At 37.3% G+C, this 19,879-nt stretch overlaps 1 protein-coding gene across 4 annotated transcripts in view; it reads left to right on the plus strand.

The window, feature by feature from the left end:
- Window positions 1-7,790, plus strand: part of INTU (inturned planar cell polarity protein) — a 94,890-nt gene extending 87,100 nt beyond the window's left edge. For all 4 annotated transcript variants that reach the window (XM_037743552.1, XM_017542748.2, XM_037743551.1 and 1 more), the window contains 3 exons: window positions 2,026-2,215; window positions 5,025-5,182; window positions 7,351-7,790. In XM_037743552.1, coding sequence (XP_037599480.1) covers window positions 2,026-2,215; window positions 5,025-5,182; window positions 7,351-7,462 — 460 coding nt within the window. In that variant the 3' untranslated portion in view covers window positions 7,463-7,790. The remainder of the gene's footprint in view (window positions 1-2,025; window positions 2,216-5,024; window positions 5,183-7,350) is intronic.
- Window positions 7,791-19,879: the final 12,089 nt, after the last annotated feature.

A 19,879-nucleotide genomic window follows, 5' to 3' on the forward strand; every position in this document is an offset into this window, starting at 1 on the left:
GTAATTGCTTATTTGGTGATTTTTAAAACTTTTAGTTAATGTAGACTGAGTGGGCTGGGCGCGGTGTCTCATGCCTGTAATCCCAGCACTTTGGGAGGCTGAGTCAGGTGGATCACCTGAGGTCGGGAGTTTAAGACCAGCCTGACCAACATAGAGAAACTCCATCTCTACTAAAAATACAAAATTAGCCAGGCATGGTGGCACATGCCTCTAATCCCAGCTACTCAGAAGGCTGAGGCAGGAGAATCGCTTGAACCTGGGAGGCAGAGGTTGCAGTGAGCTAAGATTGTGCCTTTGCACTCCAGCCTGGGTAATAAGAGCAAAACACTGTTTAAAAATATATATGTATATATGTATACACACACACACACACACACACACACACACACACACACACACAGAGTGAATGAATTTATGGTTTTTTAAGAGCTAAACCTGCTTATTGTATTGTGGCTTATTTTTTAGAGAAAATTTGAAAGATAACCAAAATGTTAATTCTAACCCCCCCAAAAGAAATTTATTAATAATTCTTTTGTAAAGAATAATTTTCTTTCTATACTTTTTAAATCTGAAGATCTCCAGATTAAAATGTATATTTTAAATTATTTTCCTTTTAAAATAATCATAATTTCTTTCATCTTATTTAAGTTATCATTTCTGGAAAGGTTGTCAGCCACCAGTTGTTAATGAGCCAGTTGCCCTATGGAAACGTGAGAAAATAATTTATAAATAATTTCATTCCCTCCCTATCCCTGGTCTTAAAAAGAGTACCAAGGCCATAAATCAGTGATAAGAAGTTTATTTGGATCATGCTGCCTAATTAACTGTTTAACAAGAATTTAATCTGCGTGGATGATCTAGGCAGTATCTAGGCTAAGAGCTAAAATATATGCCTTTTTCTTGCCTCTATGCTTATGGCTGGAAAAAAATCACCTGAAGATATTTTTTAGTATAGACGGCCTTTTATCATCAAAGGATTAAAATGGGGCAGCTTGAGTATTTGAGATGCATATGAGGAATTGCTGCAATCAGAAGTCAGCCCTAGAGAGGAAAAAGCAAGGTATTACAGAACAAGCTTCAAAGTCAGCTAAAATCTGCCATTTGGCTATGCGACCTCTCAAGAAAGTTAATCCAAGTCCTCTGAACGTTGATTTTATCATGGTTAAAATGAGGATGGTAATGGATATTATCTTGCAATATCATTATAAGAATTAAAACTAAGGTATTATAAAGCACCTACCCTGGTATATAAAGAGCATTCACTATATGTTAATTATTATTAGTATTTCATTGTTGCTATTACTATTGTTCTTTTGCTTATCTTACTGCTGATAGAAATTAACAGTATTTATAGGTCCTGCTGGCCTGTCTGAGATTAAACTGGGAGGAAAGATGCAGAAGAAAGAACAAATGACTAAGAGAGCATAGGAAAGAAAGAAGATGGTAATAATGAGAAGTGGTAGAATACTACCAGGAATTGTCATGATATTATATAGAATATTAATCCAACTTTTGAGGTCATAATAATAATTTTTTTTCTTCAGGAACATCAGTTTGACTATCATGAGAAAAGACTTTAATGCTACTAACTTAAATGTATTTAGTTTGTTGGAAGGTATTTTTATATGTGCTCCACCCTAGACTGATACCTTGTTTATGGCTTTTAGCTATCTGAACCAGACATGAGCTGAGTCATTTAATACCAACCATGGAAAAAGAGGCAGTCAGCCAATTTGGGTTGTTTAGCAAAGGAATGATTAAGTTACTTGCAAATGAATTGATGTTTATTTATTCTTGCATAACACGTAGTATTTGTCTCCATTAAGGGAATTAATAACCCTAGCTTATATTTCAGTTAAGGATGAAGAGGGAATTAAATGGTTAGCCCAGTCTCCCATCCCTAATTATACTACTGATATTATATTGTAGATAAAAGCTTGTAAGAAGTGTACTAAATTCAAAATGAACCAATATTTTTAAATTTACTAAAATTTCATTTTCCTTCTCATTTTTTTTCTTTTTAAGACTGACATCTGGTCCTGAGAACACACTTTTCCACTATGTTGCCTTAGAAACAGTGCAAGGAATCTTTATTACTCCTACCCTTGAAGAGGTGACACAGCTAAGTGGCTCTATCCACCCTCAACTAATAAAGAATTTCCATCAATGTTGTCTTTCCATTCGTGCAGTTTTCCAACGGACATTGGTGGAAGAGGTAAGGCACTGCTATAAATATAGTTTTCTGCCAGTTTAATTTCCAGATCTCTAAGCATTCTATTCTCCAATCAATATGTCCAGCATTGTTTTCATTTAATTAAGTTTTTTAAAAGTATTCACCCAATCTAACTTGGGTGCCAAAACAGTTATACTCACAGTACTTCAAGGTTTTATTTCACACTGAATTTGATGTCTTGGGTTATGATTTCAGGAAATGGTAGACCTGTGTGTTCTACAGCAAAATAGAAAACAGTTGTTAAATATAAATTAACCTTCCACATTTGATATCTGTGACTCAACCATTACTTGGGTAATAATATCTACCAATTGGTTCCTAAAATAACTTTGATAATTCTTTAAATGTTTAGCCAACAGTATAAGGCATTTTGGAATATAATGGATTAAGGCAGGGGTCCCCGACCCCCCTGGGCCACATACCAGTAGCCCTCTGTTGCCTGCTAGAAACCAGGCTGCACAGCAGGAGGTAAGTGGTGGGCCAGGGTGCCTACCGCCTGAGCTCTGCCTCTTGTCAGATCAGCAGCGTATAGGAGTGCAAGCCCTGTTGTAAACTGTGCATGTGAGGGATCTAGGCTGCGAACTTCTTATGAGAATCTAATGCCTGATGATCTGAGGTGGAACAGTTTCATCTCGAAACCATCCCTCCCCCAGAAATTGGTCTCTATTTCAAAAAGTTTGGGGACCACTGGGTTAAGGTACAGCTATAGACACAAGACTAAGGCAAATGTTTTGGCATTTGGTTGGTTGGTTGCTTGCTTTTCTATCCAGGATGAAGTTTCATTGAATGTTGTTATCTGTTGAATAAATAATAATGCTGTATACAATTACAGTATCAGATTGTTTTAATGGCAGAAAAAGATAGGTGTTGATTTCTTGAAAAGGATCAAACATACAGAGGTTTACTTGTGACATTATACAGCCAAAAAACCTCTCTGAAAATGGTTGTAATGTATATAGCAATACATGTGTTAAGAATGCCAAATTTGCGAAGAACTTGGGTTTAAAAGTGGAATAACATTGGACAAAGAATAAGGAATCCTGTACTGAGCCTCACCTCCTCCTATTTCATCAGCTATGAAGCAAGTGGGCTGAATTACATCATCTCTCTGGGCTTATTCACCAGTGAAATTCTGTGTCTTATAGGATTTTTCTTTGAGTCCTCAGAAATTGTTATTCTGTAAAACTACTGTGTTTGGCCATATACTCCTATATGCTTTGGGTTCTTATGCTCATATTTCCCTATTTAACATAACTGATAAATTTTATAAAGGAATATTTCATTTACTTATTTGATAATATTTAGTAATATAAACTTGTTTTCCTTATCTTATTTAAACACTGAAGTACCTACTCTGCACAAGATACTATTGTAGGAGCTTGGGATACAACAGTGGACAAAACAAAGTCTCTTCCTTCATGAAGCCTATTTTCTAATGGAGGAGAGAAAAGAATTAGAAAATAATATGCTGAGAAGAATCAGTATCAAGCAAAATAATAAAATATGGTAAGGATGAGAGTTAGGAGTGACTGTTTTAAAAGATCCCTCTGATCATGTCAAGTGATACTTGAACAGAGACCTGAATGAACTGAGAGAGCAAGCCATGTGGCTCTCTAGAGGCAGAGCTTTCAGAAAGAGGAACAGCAAATGCAAAACTGCAGAGCATTACTGCCTGAGCTCCACCTCCTGTCAGATCAGCTCAGCATTAGATTCCCATAGGATTACAAACTCTATTGTAAACTATTCATGCAAGGGCTCCTCACTTCTTCTGAGACTCTAATGCCTGATGATCTGAGGTGGAACACTTTCATCCTGAAACCATCCTCTAGGGGCTGGGAGAGTGTTGGAGCAGACTGAGTGAGAAGAGAGTGAAAGAAGAGATCAAACAGGTAGCAGGGCCAGCTTATGCATGGCCAAATGGACTATGATAAGGACTTTGGGCTTTTTTCTGAAAGAGATGATACATTCTTGAACAGTTCTGCCCAAAGAAGGGACATGACTGTAATTTTTTTTTAAAGGATCGCTCAGGCTACTGTGGGTAGAACAGGAAACACAGTAGCAAGGGTGGAGGCAGGAACCAGTTAGGAGCCTTTTGAAATTCTCAAAGCAAGAAGTGATTATGGATTCTGGAATCTGGATATATTTTGGAGGATGAACCAAAATTTGTTGATGAATTAGATAAAAGTTGTAAGGGAAAGAAGAGAATCAAGGATCACTCCACAGTTTTGGCCTGAACCTTATAAGAAGTCTTTTAGTCCAAATGAGTCATTGTTTTGCTAATGCTTTAATCAGTATGAAAATTAGAGATTATGTGTCAAAGGAAGAGAAAATAATGCTTTAAATATATATGTTTTTTCAATTATTTACAGAATTATTTGTTCATTTAGAACACATTTATTAAGCACCTACTGTGTACCAGGCACTACTGATTTTAAAACACAAAAAAAGATTGTATATTGTCTCTGCCCTAGGGAAAAAAGCCTATAATTTTCTATCTTCCACTGCAGAAGACAAATCTATAAACTGCTAATATAATATAATATACATACTACTAATAAGGGCTGTGAACAAAGTGTTCCCTAGAAAAGCCAAGGTACACTTTATCCATGAAGTCTCCTTTAGGGTATGTTATTTAAGTATTGAGGAAGAATAGAAATTTTCCTGCAGATAAGAAGAATGTCATTGCAGGCACTTAAGTATTCAGATCAGCCAATTCAAATTAACCTGTGAGAACATTTTAAAGTAACAGCAGTAATACCAGTTAATACTAACAATACCTATTCATTTACAGAAAAAGAAAGGACTAAATAGTAGAGACCATTCAGATTCTGCAAAGTCGGCATCTTCTCTTAACCCTGTTAAAGAACATGGTGTATTGTTTGAATGTTCACCTGAAAACTGGACTGATCAGAAAAAAGCACCACCAGTTATGGCCTACTGGGTAGTAGGGTAAGTGGGAAAAAAAGTATTTGAAACTGAAGTGTTAGAAAAGGGGTAAAGGAGAGTAACATTTTAAAATATAGACATAGAATTGTTAATCTAGCTATAATATTTTAATATATTTTATTTTATTTGCTACGTGTCTCCTTTAAATCCCTCCCAAGTATTTTTCTATTAAAAATTACCTTACAAAATTATATTAGTAATACACTGAAAGAATAATTTCACAGTTTTTCTCCTCTTCCTTTTTTCCCTAGTTCCTTCATTTCTTCCCCCCCCCCTTCCTTCCCCTCTTTCCATCCTCTCTTCTTTCTTCTCTTCTCCTATCTCTGCCCCCTGCCACAAGACCATGCCCAATCAGGACCCTCGCCTCCTTTGTTTTCATCTCCTGTCTCCCTCCTCTTCCATGCACTGTGCACCAGCTGCACAAGCACCAATCAAATCTTCCTTCTGCTGTTCCATCTGCGCAGGATATTCTATCCCTTGACCTTTGCACTTCTGGATCCTTGATATTCAGACCAGTGCTAGCAGGTCATCTTGTCAGAGAGGATCCATAATCTCTTTCCCTCATCAAAGTGGCCACTCGGTTATTCTCTGTATCACTCTTTTATTGTTTATTTTCTTGTCCTTTTCCACCCCCGCCTGCATTAGAGTATCAGTTTCTTGAGGTCAGGAATTGTATCTGTCCTGTCCATCACTGGCACCTGCAACAGTACCTGGCACATAATATAGTCACTTGATAAATATGTGATGGCTGAGTAGGTGAGACTGTGCCTGGCAAACACTAAAACACAGTCATTGCCTCTAAGGGCCTTACATCTAGCAGAAGAAGTATGAAATATGATTGAATATATATTTATATGTCTATATTATATAGATATAGAGAGAAATATATATATGTGTGTATACATATTTGTAAAATGAATTAGATAATACAACCAAATGCTATAGGAATTCTGAGGAGGGGGCAAAATCTAATGAACAAAGACCCAAACAATGGAAATTATACAGCACAGCAGTGAGCAGACTGGTTTGCCAGGATGGTACAGGAATGACATATACAAAGATTAAGTGAAAGATCAAGTCGGGAACCTAAGTTAGGACTACTGCAGAGAGCCTTCATTGAAGGTTCTTTGAGTTGGAGTAAAAGTTGGTGGAGGAAAGGGCACAGAATTAGTTGAAAGTAAGAATAGTGGACACCTACCATGTAGTATTAAGCTGTATGACAGACACTTTACAGACATTACCCAAAGCAGAGATTGCCATATGCTGGTCTATGGGATTTAGAATCACCTGAGTCACTTGTTAAAATCAGAGATGCCTGGGCCCCAGACCTACTAAATCAAAATCTATGGAAGTGAGCATCTGTATTTTTAGTAAGTTCCCTTGTGATTATCATGTGAACCAGGCTTGGGAACATCAGTGTAAGCTTAATTCCATGTAGTGTGATCAGAGTTGTACTACTGGAATATTAAACTGGGAGCAGCCAATGGAATGATGTGCACATGAGAGAGACTAGAAATGAGAAGACTAGTTAGGCACACATGCAGGTGTTCAATGGAGTTTTAACTACATTCGTGACAATTGAAATAGAATCAAAAGGTGTTGAATTATGATATTGCAGATTTATGCAGAAGAGAAATTTCAGAAAGTCAGGCAGAAGTATCTCCAATTTAAATAGATCAATTTATATAAATTTGTATTGATTAAATAAATTAAAATTTTAACTCTTTAAGAAAACCAAATAAAACTTCAATGTTAATTCCAATTCAGTTCTATTTGCAAAAATAAAGCTACCAAGTGTTTAATGTTTTAATAAAAATTAAACATTAGAAAGTAAATGGCAATAAAATATTTAATAACTATTGCGCCTATGATGCTAGTGCTATTGGCTTTATTGTAATAACTAGATTTACTATTTAAAAACTGAGTGGTACCATAATACGTATTGATAAAATAGGATTATTATAGCCTGGAACAACTAAAAAAAATTGACCTAAGGCATATATTATTTTTTTAGAAATAAATCTAGCTGCTTTTTCCCTTCTGCAGATTTAGATTCATGGATTTTTAATTTACTACTGATGCTTTCAGAAACAAAAATTAAATTAATCGGAGGGTTAGAGTTGTTCTTGTTATTTTAATTTCTGAAATGAGTGTGTTCTTTTCTTCTGCAGGAGACTTTTTCTTCATCCAAAACCTCAAGAACTTTATGTATGTTTTCATGACTCAGTCACAGAAATTGCCATTGAAATAGCTTTTAAATTGTTCTTTGGATTAATCTTGTAGCCATACTTTCTTGTGTAGAAACACGTGCATAGAGGATTAAACACTGTCAAAATTGCTGAAATCAGTACACAAAGAGATAACGTTTAGCTTCTTTTTACTTTTCAATATTGAACATAATATTGTTAAATATTGAAATGAAATGCTGTAGTATTTGGTACATTAAATCTTAATGTAATATTTCTTTTTAGAATATACTTAATCAAAATATGAAAGAAGGGATTGTTAACTTGTTGCTACTTTGGTATATAATGTTAATTTATTGACTAGTTTGAAATCATGTGAAGTGTTTTATATAAGATTAATATAGGAAATGTTTATTTTGGAAGAATACCCAATTTGTTGTTTATTTTTCTCAAAATTCATACTGATATCTGGTGAAACAATCATGAAATCAGGAGGAGGTGACCAGGTGCTGTAACTAAGTAGTGCTATGACTATGAGCAAGTTTTTGTACCTCTCTAAGCTCAGAGTTATCATGTAAAATGAGATGATTGTATTGAGGTTTCAAAAGTCCCTCTTAAGTAAAATGTACTACTTTTATTTTATTTTATTTTATTTTATTTTATTTTATTTTATTTTATTTTTAGTTCTAGGGTACATGTGCAGGATATCAGGTTTGTTACATAGGTAAATGTGTGCCATGGCAGTTTGCTGTACCTATCAACCCATCACTTAGGTATAAAGCCTAGCATGCATTAACTATTTTTCCTAATACTCTCTCTCCCCCGACCCCCACCCCCGACAGGTCCCAGTATGTGTTGTTCCCCTCCCCATGTCCATGTGTTCTTATGGTTCAGCTCCCACTTATAAGCAAGAACATATGGTGTTTGGTTTTCTGTTCCTGTGTTAGTTTGCTGAGGATAATGGCTTCCAGCTTCATCCATGTCCCTGCAAAGGACATGATTTCATTCCTTTTTGTGGGTGCATAGTATTCCATGGTGTATGTGTACCACATTTTCTTTATCCAGTCTATTATTGATGGGCATTTGGGTTGATTCCATGTCTCTGCTATTGTAAATAGTGCTGCAGTCCACATACATGTGCATGTATATTTGTAATCGAATGGTTTACATTCCTTTGGGTAATGGGATTGCTGAGTCAGATGGTATTGCTGGTTCTAAGAGCTTTGGGGAATCACCACACTGTCTTCCACAATGGTTGAACTAATTTACATTCCCACAAACAGTGTAAAAGTGTTCCTATTTTTCCACAGCCTCACCAGCATCTGTTATTTCTTGATTTTTCAATAATGGCCATTCTGACTGGTGTGAGATGGTATCTTATTGTGGTTTTGATTTGCATTTCTCTAACTGTCAGTGATATTCAGCTTTTTTTCATATATTTGTTGGCAGTGTGAATGTCTTCTTTTGAGAGGTGTCTGTTCATGTACTTTGCCCAGTTTTTAATGGGGCTGTTTGTTTTTATCTTGTAAATTTGTTTGAGTTCTTGTAGATTCTGGATATCAGATCATTGTCAGATGGAGAGATTGTAAAAATTTTCTCCCACTCTGTAGGTTGCCTGTTCACTCTGATGATAGTTTATTTTGTTGTGCAGAAGCTATTTAGTTTAATTTTATCCCATTTGTCAAGTTTTGCTTTTGTTGCAATTGCTTTTGGTGATTTCATCATGAAATTTGCCTGTGCCTATGTCTTGAATGGTATTGCCTAGATTTTCTTCTAGGGTTTTTGTAGTTTTGGCCTTTACATTTAAGCTTTTATTCCAAGTTAATTTTTGTATGTGAGGAAGGGGTACAGTTTCTATTTTCTGCATATGGATAGCCAGTTCTCTTGCACCATTTATTAAATAAGGAATCCTTTCCCCATTGCTTGTTTTTGTCAGGTTTGTTGAAGATCAGATGGCTGTAGATGTGTGATCTTATTTCTGAATTCTCTGTTCTGTTCCATTGGTCTATGTGTCTTTTTTTGTACCAGTACCATGCTGTTTTGGTCATTGTAGCCTTATGGTATAGTTTCAAGTCTGGCAATGTGATGCCTCCAGCTTTGGTCTTTTCACTTAGGATTGCCTTGGATATACAGGCTCTTTTTTAGTTCCTTATGAATTTTAAAATAGTTTTTTTCTAATTCTATGAAGAATGTCGATGGTAGTTTAATGGGAATAACATTGACTCTATAAATCACTCTGGGCAGTATGGCCATTTTCATGATATTGATTCTTCCTGTCCATGAGCATGGAATATTTTTCCATTTGTTTGTGTCCTCTCTGGTTTCCTTGAGCAGTGAATTTTATGATGAAATCACCAAAAGCAATTGCAGCCTTTCCTTGAAGAGGCCCTTCACTTCCCTTGTTAGCTGTATTCCTAGGTATTCTCTTTGAAGCAGTTGTGAGTAGGAGTTCATTCATGATTTGGATCTCTGCTTGCCTGTTGTTGGTGTATAGGAATACTTGTGACTTCTGCACATTTTGTATCTTGAGACTTTGCCAAAGTTGCTTATCAGCTTAAGAAGCTTTTGGGCTGAGACAATGTGGTTTTCTAGATATAAGATAATGTCATCTGCAAACAAAGACATTTTTATTTCCTCCCTTCCTGTTTGAATACCCTTTTTTTCTTTCTCTTGCCTGATTGCCCTGGCCAGAACTTCCAATACTATGTTGAATAGGAGTGGTGAGAGAGAGCATCCTTGTCTTGTGCCAGTTTTCAAGGGGAATGCTTCCAGCTTTTGCCCATTCAGTATGATGTTGGCTGTGGGTTTGTCGTAAATGGCTCTCATTATTTTGAAGTATGTTCCTTCAATATGTAGTTTATTGAGAGTTTTTAACATGAAGGAATGTTGAATTTTATTGAAGACCTTTTCTGTATCTATTGAAATAATAATGTGGTTTTCATCTTTAGTTCTGTTTATGTGATGAATTACGTTTATTGATTTGTGTATGTTGAACCAGCCTCACATCCCAGGAATGAAGCCAACTTGATCATGGTAGATAAGCTTTTTGATGTGCTGCTGGATTCAGTTTGCCGGTATTTTATTGAGAATTTTTGCATCAATGTTCATCAGGGATATTGGCCTCAAGTTTTCTTTTTTTGTTGTATCTCTGCCAGGTTTTGGTATCAGGATGATGCTGGCCTCATAGAATGAGTTATGGAGGAGTCCCTGTTTTTCTGTTGTTTGGAATACTTTCAGAAGAAATGGTATCATCTTCTCTTTGTATTTCTGGTAGAATTCAGCTGTAAATTCATCTGGTCCTGGGCTATTTTTGGTTGGTAGCCTATTTATTACTGCTTCCATTTTCAGAACTTGTTACTTGTTTATTGAACGATTCAACTTCTTCCTGGTTCAATCTTGGGAGGGTGTATGTATCCAGGAATGTATCCATTTCTTCTAGATTTTCTAGTTTATTTGCATAGAGCTGTTATCGTATTCTTTGATGGTTTCTTATATTTCTGTAAGGTCAGTGATAATATCCACTTTATCATTTTTTTATTGAGTCTATTTGATTCTTCTGTCTTTTCTTCTTTATTAGTCTGGCTAGCAGTCTCTCTATTTTGTTAATCTTTTCAGAAAAAAACAGCTCCTGGATTCACTGATTTTTTTGAAGGGTTTTTCATGTCTCTGTCTCCTTCATTTCCACTCTGATCTTGGTTATTTCCTGTCTTCTGCTAGCTTTTGGGTTTGTTTGCTCTTGGTTCTCTAGTTCTTTTAGTTATGATACTAGGTTGTCAATTTGATATCTTTCTAGTTTTTTGATGTGGGCATTTAGTGCTCTAAACTTCCCTCTTAACACTGCTTTAGCTAAATCCCAGGGATTCTGGTACGATATCTCTTTGTTTTCACGGTTTCAAAGAACTTCTTGATTTCTCCCTTTAACTCATCATTTACCTCAGCGTCATTGAGAAGCAGGTTGTTCAATTTCCATGTAGTTCTGTGGTTTTGAGTTTCTTACTCTTGAGTACCAATTTGATTGCACTGTGATCTGAGAGACTGTTACGAGATTTCAGTTCTTTTGCATTTGCTGAGGAATGATTTACTTCCAATTATGTAATCAATTTTAGAGTAAGTGCCATGTAGCGCTGAGAAGAATGTATATTCTGTTGTTTGGGGCTGGAAAGGTCTGTAAATATCTATCAGGTCCACTTGATCCAGAACTGAGATCAAGTCCTAAATATCTTTGTTAATTTTCTGTCTCAATGATCTAATAATATTGACAGTGGAGAGTTAAAGTCTCCCACTCTTATTGTGTGGTAGTCTAAGTCTCATTGTGGGTCTCTAAGAACTTGTTTTGTGAATTTGGGTGCTTCTGTATTAGGTGCATATATATTTAGGACAATTGGCTCTTGTTGAATTGACCCCTTTACTAATATGTAATGCCCTTCTTTTTCTTTGTTGGTTTAAAGTCTCTGTGAGAAACCCCTCCTTTTTTGTTTTCCTTTTCTTGGTAGATTTTTCCTCTATCCTTTTATTTTGAGTCTATATGTATCCTTGTATGTGAGATGGGTCTCTTGAATTACGGCACACCAATGGATTTTGACTCTTTATCCAGGTTGCCATCTGGGGCATTTAAGTTTATATTTTTAAAGTTAATATTGTTATGTGTGAATTTTATCCTGACATCGTGATGCTAGTTGGTTGTTTTGCAGACTTGTTTATGTATTTGCTTCATAGTGTCACTGATCTGTGTATTTCAGTGGTTTTTGTAGTGACTGGTAATGGTTTTTCCTTTCCATATTTAGTACTTCCTTCAGGAGCACTTGTAAGGCAGACCTACTAGTGATGAATTCCCTCAGCATTTGCTTGTCTGAAAAACATTTTATTTCTCCTTCACTTATGAAGCTTAGTTCAGCCAGATATGAAATTCTAAGTTGGACATTCTTTTCTTTAAGAATGTTGAAAATTGGCTCCCAGTCTCTTCCAGCTTATAAGGTTTCTTCTGAGAGGTATGCTGCTAGTCTGATGGGCTTCCCTTTATAGGTGACCTGGCCCTTCTGTCTGACTGCCCTTAACATTTTTCCCTTCATTTCAGCCTTGGAGAATCTGATGATTATGTGTCTTAGAGTTGATCTCATGGAGTAGTTTATTGGGGTTCTCTGGATTTCCTGAATTTTAATGTTGGCCTGGCTTGCTAGTTTGGGGAGGTTTTCCTGGATGATATCCTGAAGTGTGTTTTCCAACTTGGTTCTGTTCTTCCTGTCTCTTTCAGGTATACCTATCAGTCATAGGTTCGGTCTTTTAACATAATCTCATAGTTCTCTGAGGTTTTGTTTGTTCCTTTTCATTCTTTTTTCTCTAATCTTGTCTGCTTTCCCTATTTCAGCAAAATAGTCTCCAAGCTCTGATATCCTTTCTTCCACTTAGTCTGTTCAGCTATTGATATTTGTGTTTGCATTATAAAGTTCTCCTGTTTTTCAGCTCCATCAGATCATTTATGTTCCTCTCTAAACTGGGTATTTGGTTAACAGTTCTTACAAGGTTTTATCATGGTTCTTAGCTTTTTTTGCAGTGAGTTAGAACATAATCCCTTAGCTTGACGAAGTTTATTTCCCATCTTGGATGGACAATCGACATTCATCCATCTCAACCTCAGCCCACTTCTATGCCCTGCTGGAGACGTGCTACAATCTTTTGGAGGAGTAGTGGCACTCTGGCTTTCTGAGTTTTCAGTATCTTTGCATTCTTTCTCATCTTCATGGGTTAATCTACCTTTGATCTTTGAGGCTGCTGACTTTTGGATGGGATTTTTCTGATGTCTTTTTGTTGATGATGTTGTGTTCTGTTTTTCTTCTAGCACTCAGGACCCTCTTCTGTAGAACTGCTGCAGTTTGCCTAGGGTCCACTGTAGCCCCTGTTCACCTGGGTCTCTCCTGTCCCTGGAGATATCACCAGTGGAGGCTGTAGACCAGCAAAGATGGCAGCCTGTCCTTCCTCTGGGAGCTCTGTCCCAGAGGGGCACTGGCCTGATGCCAGCTGGCACACTCTTGTATGAAGTGTCTGGAGACTACTGTTGGGAAGTCTCAGTCAGGAGGAGTGGAGTCAGACACCCACTTAAATAAGCAGCCTCTCTGTCCCTTGACAGGGAGGATGTGCTCCACTGGGGGAAATCCCCCTCATCTGTGCTGCCTTGATTCTCCAGAGCCAGCAGGCAGAAAAGACTAAGATCATTCATCCCTGTACTACTGCCGTCCCTCCTCTTAGGGGCTCTTGTCAGGGTTATTAGTGTTCTGTCCATAAATCCCTGGCTGGCCATGCTGAGATTCCCACAGGGAGGCCCTGTTCAGTGGGGAGGAGTGGATCCTGGTCTGGCCCCATCTCTGTGGTGCCAGCAACAAGGGAAAGTGGCCAACCAGAGCCGCAGTGATGGCAGCCTTCCCTCCCCACTCCCCCACTTCCGGAACTCAGTCTTCTAAGGCAGTTTCTAGCGGGCTGGGGGGTAGGGGGAAGGGGCTGATTCCAGGCTAGTGGATTTTAGCTTGTGAGTTCCATGAGAGCAAGGCTGCTTGACTCCCTGGCTTCAGCCCCCTCCCCATGAGAGTGGACAAGATCTTCTGCCTCACCAGAGTTCCCAGAGCAGAGTATGCAAATACTCTTGCATCTCACTGCCTGCTGGAAGTGGCTGTGAACCTGAGTAGCCGCTGTGATTCTCCACAGCTTTGTGCTTGGGACCCAAAGCTCTGGTAGCATGGTCTCAGGAGGGGACCTCCTGATCTACAGGTTGCAAGGATCTGTGGGAAAAGCCTGGTTTTCAGGGAGGGGAAGCAAAATCTTTCACTGTTTCCCTTGGCTGAGGGAGGGAGTTCCCTTTGCTGTGTGCAGCTCCCGGGTTGGGTCTTGCTCCACTCTGTTTTTCGTCACTCTCCGTGGGTCATGCCAGCCTGCTAATCAGTCCCAATAAGAGAATTTTGTTACCTCAATTGAAGAAGCAGAGTTCACTCGCAGTTTTCATCCTTTTCAGTGGGAGCTGCAGAGTGGAACTGCCTCTATTTGATCATCTTGGCTCTCTCTTTTACTTTTTGTGAGTTTTTTTGCTTGTTTGTTTTGCCTCTTGCATATTGGTCACTAGCTAAATTAATAATGTCAAAGTACTGATTCCTTATCAAATACATTTCATTAGTTTAACTATCTTAGTACATACCTCACTGTGGGGAAAGATGAAAATTATTTCTTATGTATTTGATTCTCTTTAAGTTTCAGGTAAGCTCAGTTTTGACTAGGATATATGTGTGTGTGTGTGTGTGTGTGTGTGTGTGTGTGTGTGTGTGTAAGTATTTTTTAACTATTTGGCAACTTTCATTGTTTTTCTTAAAATACATTCAGAAGCTGGGCTTGGTTGCTCATGCCTAATCTCAACACTTTGGAAGGCTGAGGAAGGTGGATCGCTTGAGCCCAGGAGTTTGAGACCAGCCTGGGCAACATAAAACTCCGTCTCTACAAAAAATTAGCCAGATGTGGTAGCACTCTCTTGTAACAGTCCCAGCTACTTGGGAGGCTGAGGTGGGAGGACCACCTGAGCCCAGTAGGTTGAGGCTGCAGTAAGCTATGATCATGCCACTGTACTCCAGCCTAGGCAACAGAGTGAGACCCTGTTTCAGAAAAATAAAATACAAACAAACAAACAAAAACCACATTCAAATATATTACACATGCATTTTATATACTTTATGGAAATCTTTTTTTTAAAACTAAATCATGTTAAAGATACTGAAAAAGTTAACGAAAATTCTATCGTGACTTCTTTTATAAAATACTAATTTTTATCTTAGAAATATAGATCACTATGCATTGGGTTTTCTCAAAGGGGGAACACTTTAATAAGCAATAGTTTACTTGACCTTTAGTAGGAAAAAAAAACTAATGGTGGAGATTTTTCTTTGTGAGAATTTGGTAGATTGAAAGAAAGGAAGAACATAAATACTACATTTTTACTTGACATTTACCCTGTAGATCATCCTAGAAGTTCGATGCCCCAAGGCACTGCAACACTAAGCTATTTCTTCTTCAGGTCTTAAGCTTTGAAGACAAGCTATACCAGCACATCTAAAATTGGTCCCTCCATTTTTCTACCTTAAACATGAGCTGTCCAGCTTAGTGAAAACTAACTGCAAAACAGTGGGTACCATTTGAGTCATTTGGTCTTAAAAGAAACTGTTATCACTCTGTCATAGTTTCAGAGATTTTTCACCTAAGCATTTAAGATGCAAACCACTGCATATTTGTCCCATTTATGACTAGTGGACCTTAATTTTGGCATTCAAATTAGGGTAAAAAACCTTGGTTCTTGAAATGCTATAGAAAGTAGCTTGAGGCCAGGCACAGTGGCTCACACCTGTAATCCCGGCACTTGGGAAGGCTGAAGCAGGTGGATCACTTGAGGTCAGGAGTTTGAGACACGCCTGGTCAACATGGTAAAACGCTGTCTCTACTAAAAATACAACAACAACAAAAAATTAGCTGGACCTGGTGGTGGGTGCTTGAAGTCCCCATTACCTGGGAGTCTGAGGCGGGAGAATCACTTGAACCTGGGAGGTAGAAGTTGCAGTGAGCTGAGCTCGTGCCACTGTCACTCCAGCCTGGGCAACAGAGTGAGGCTCTGTCTCAAAAAAAAAAAAAAAAGGTGTATTTTGGATGTCTCTCTTTCCCCTTTCTTCTATTTAAAAAAAAAAAAGTCTGAAATATCCTCCCCTCAAGGTCACAATATTGTAATATGCTATCATTTGACTCTCAACTGCTCTCTTAGGACTGCTTTTACACACACACACACACACAAACACACACACACCCATATATATATATATATATATATATATATATATGTATTTTATATATATATATTTTATATATATATATATGTAATATGGCACATTAGCTAAAACAATTTATTAAATGTCTTAAATTTCTGAATATATCCCTGAAAATACCATGAGCTATTTCTAATACTGACAGTTATTAATAAATGTAGCTATTGATCACCTCAGGTTTTTATACAGACTAAACTAAAATAGCACTTTATCAAAGGAGACTTTTTTGTTTCATTTAATTAAATTTTGATGTGTTGAACTGCTTTCTCGGTGTCAGAGAAACATGAGAACATTGCTCAAGAATGGAAATAAAAAGGCAGAGCAGACTCCTGATCTCAATAAAAGGAAAATTATTTGCTATATTGTAGATGTGCACTATAATTTCCATGTTAAAGAGGCACTGCATTTTTAAGAAATAAAATCACACATTATCTTATTTTTTCATCTCTAAATGGATACAGAAGTACTGTAAGTAAACTTAGCTGCCTACTTTTCCAAATATGTTCAGCTTCACATCTGAAAGATCAATCTGAATAAGAGATAATAAAGTGCCTATTACTTTATTAAAGAGGGACAAGGTGAGAATGCAGATATCCCAGAATTATGCTTTACAAGACATAGAAACATTGTTAAGTTGGATTTTATTAGTGTCATGCAAATGTTCCCTTCCACCAAGTACTGTTAATGTGAAAAACTATATATAACTAGCATTTTTTAAATATCAAATACTGTCTCATTATCATATGTTTTAGCCCCCCAAAATTACATTTTAGACTCTCTTACTTTCTCTTCCTCTCCCCTTTGTTTAGCTCTTGTTTGTTTTTGTCTTGCCAGAGAAGTGTACCTAGTAAGGGAATGTTTCTTATTTGTGCCAAGGGACTATTGATGATGCTGTATAATAGCAAGATAGTATTTTGTAATGCCTACTTTTTTATATTTCTAATACAAATGGGCAAAGCTGTGAAACCAATTCACTAGGTTTATCTGCTTTGAACATTATTGTACATGTCAAATTCCCTCTAAACAGTGCCTGGCACATAATACGTGCTATAAAAGTGTAGACTACAGCCGGGCGTGGTGGCTCACGCCTATAATTCCAGCAGTTTGGGAGGCCAAGGTGGGTGGATCACGAGGTCAAGAGATTGACACCATCCTGGTCAACATGGTGAAACCCCGTCTCTACTAAAAATACAAAAAAATTAGCTGGGCATGGTGGCGCACACCTGTAGTCCCAGCTACTTGGGAGGCTGAGGCAGAATTGCTTGAACCCAGGAGGCAGTGGTTGCAGCAAGCCAGGATCATGCCATTGCCCTCCAGCCTGGGTAACAAGAACGAAACTCCATCTCAAAAAAAAAAAAAAAAAAGTGTAGGCTACTACTGCTACCACTTATTATTATCATTATTAAGTATTCATTGATTGAAAATCAAAGAGTTAGCTAAATCATACCTGCTACTGTACAAATGTTGGGGAAAAGCTGAGAAAAATCATTCAGTAAATAGTTTTGAGAATAAGAATTTATTCCTTGGATATTTTTAAATTATTAAATGTTATTGAAACTGTGCACCAAAACTGTATGAAATAACTTAATTTTGCAGAGCTCTATGTCTATATTCTATGTAATTAAAGTGATTTTTATATTATTTTGATAGTTTTAAATATAAAGGTTTGGAGGTTTGTTTGCAGTCATATTGCCTTTCCATGCATTCATCCAACATGCATTTATTGCATTTCTACCCTGTGCCAAATACTGATGTGAATTCTGAGTCTACAGCAATGAAGAAAACAACTAAAAATTCCTGCCCTCATGGAGTTTATGTTCCAATTGGAGAGGTAAACCTCACACAAGATAAATAAGTAAAATATATAAATGCTAAGAGAAAAAATCGTGAAGCAAGAGAAAGGGATATAAGATGCAGCAGACAGGGTGACTGCAGACCTGAAGTGAGGAAACTAATGATGCTGATTTCTCCGAAGAGCAGAATGAACATAACTAAGGTCCAGAGACTCTACACATTTAATATTAACATAAATTACTGGAATTTTTTTCCTTTCCTAATTAGTAAGTAAAATCAATGCAGCAAATTACTCATTTTCAGCTCTGACCTATTGAAGAGTTGATTTAGTCCTCTTAATAAGTTTAAAAAGTTATTGGATGTGGTGGCTCACTACTGTAATACCAGCATTTTGAGAGGCTGAGGTGGGAGAACTGCTTGAGTCCATGAGTTCAAGACAAGCCTGGTCTTGTCTTGCTAGGGAGACCCCCATCTCCACACACACAAAAAATTAGCTGGGCATAGTGGTCTTTGCCTGTAGTCCTAGCTACTTGGGAGGCTGAGGTGGGAGAATCACATGAACCCAGGAGTTCAAGGCTGGAGCGTGCCATGACCTTGCCATTGCACTCCAGTCTGGGTGCAGAGTGAGACCATGTCTCAACAAAAAGTTTTTTAAAAGGTTACAAAGCTACATTTTTAAGTTGATACTTTCACTTTTGTGTGTCTGCTATCAATGATTACATGTCAGAAATAAGCTTGATATCATAAAGGAATATGATATAAACATTGTCAACTATCAAATGTTAGAGAAGGGTAGAAAGAGAAAATTGCCCTGGGGAGCAGAACACTTCCTTTCTGTCCTCAGAAATGCTTACATTCTCGTTGACCAGAGATGAGTTCTTTAACCTTTCTTGGCACCTTAAAAAGACACTTTTACCTGTAGTGTGATTCAAGTAATTTCCCCCTTAAATTTATCCCTGTGGGTCTGCTAATGCTTCAAATTCCCTTGAAGGAGAATGAAACCTTTCATTTTTCAGATATTTGCTAATAAAGCCAATTGTTTATTGAATTTACAATGAATTTCACAAAGGATTTTGAAGTCAATGCAATGGAAAGACTATCAATTTTGTTTAAGCCTAGGAATTAATTAATTAATGCTTTAGACACATGAATCCGGCTGCTGCATGTGAAAGAGAGAAACAGAGATTCAAGTTGGAAAACCCAGTAATCCCAGCACTTTGGGTGGCTGAGGCGGGTGGATCACTTGAGGTCAGGAGTTCAAGACCAGCCTGGCCAACATGGTGAAACTCTGTCTCCACCAAAAATACAAAAATTATCTGGTCGTTGTGATGGGCACCTGTAATCCCAGCTACTTGGGAGGCTGAAGTCAGAGAATTGCTTGAAACCCAGGTTTCAGTGACCTAATATTGTGCCACTGCATTCCAGCCTGGGCAACAGAGTGAGACTCCATCTCAAAAAAAAAAAAAAAAAAAAGAGAGAGAGAGAGTTGAATACACCATCATGGAAAGGAAGTACCACCAAACATATGACATCAGTAGGACTTGCCAACTAATTTTTTGTGAAATAATCAAAATATTGACAACATTTTTGGTCTGGGATCCTTATGGCCTAATTGGTTTTTTACTAGTGACAAGTAATAGTAGAAGGGTTACAACACACTTAAGACAAAGGAAAAATTAGAACCTAACATTCAAAAAAAGCTAAAACTCATCTCACATTTTATAGATGTGTTATAAGAATCTGCAGGTCCTACAGAGTAAGAGTTGAGAAGATGGGATCTCCATTTATTTAAAAGCACCAAACAAGCTGTAAAAAGGGATATATTAAATGCTACTATAGAAGGATCTCCATGATATATTAAGTGAAAAAAGTGAGGT

The sequence above is a fragment of the Cebus imitator genome, unplaced genomic scaffold (assembly GCF_001604975.1).
Source record: "Cebus imitator isolate Cc_AM_T3 unplaced genomic scaffold, Cebus_imitator-1.0 Scaffold146, whole genome shotgun sequence".
Taxonomy (NCBI): domain Eukaryota; kingdom Metazoa; phylum Chordata; class Mammalia; order Primates; family Cebidae; genus Cebus; species Cebus imitator.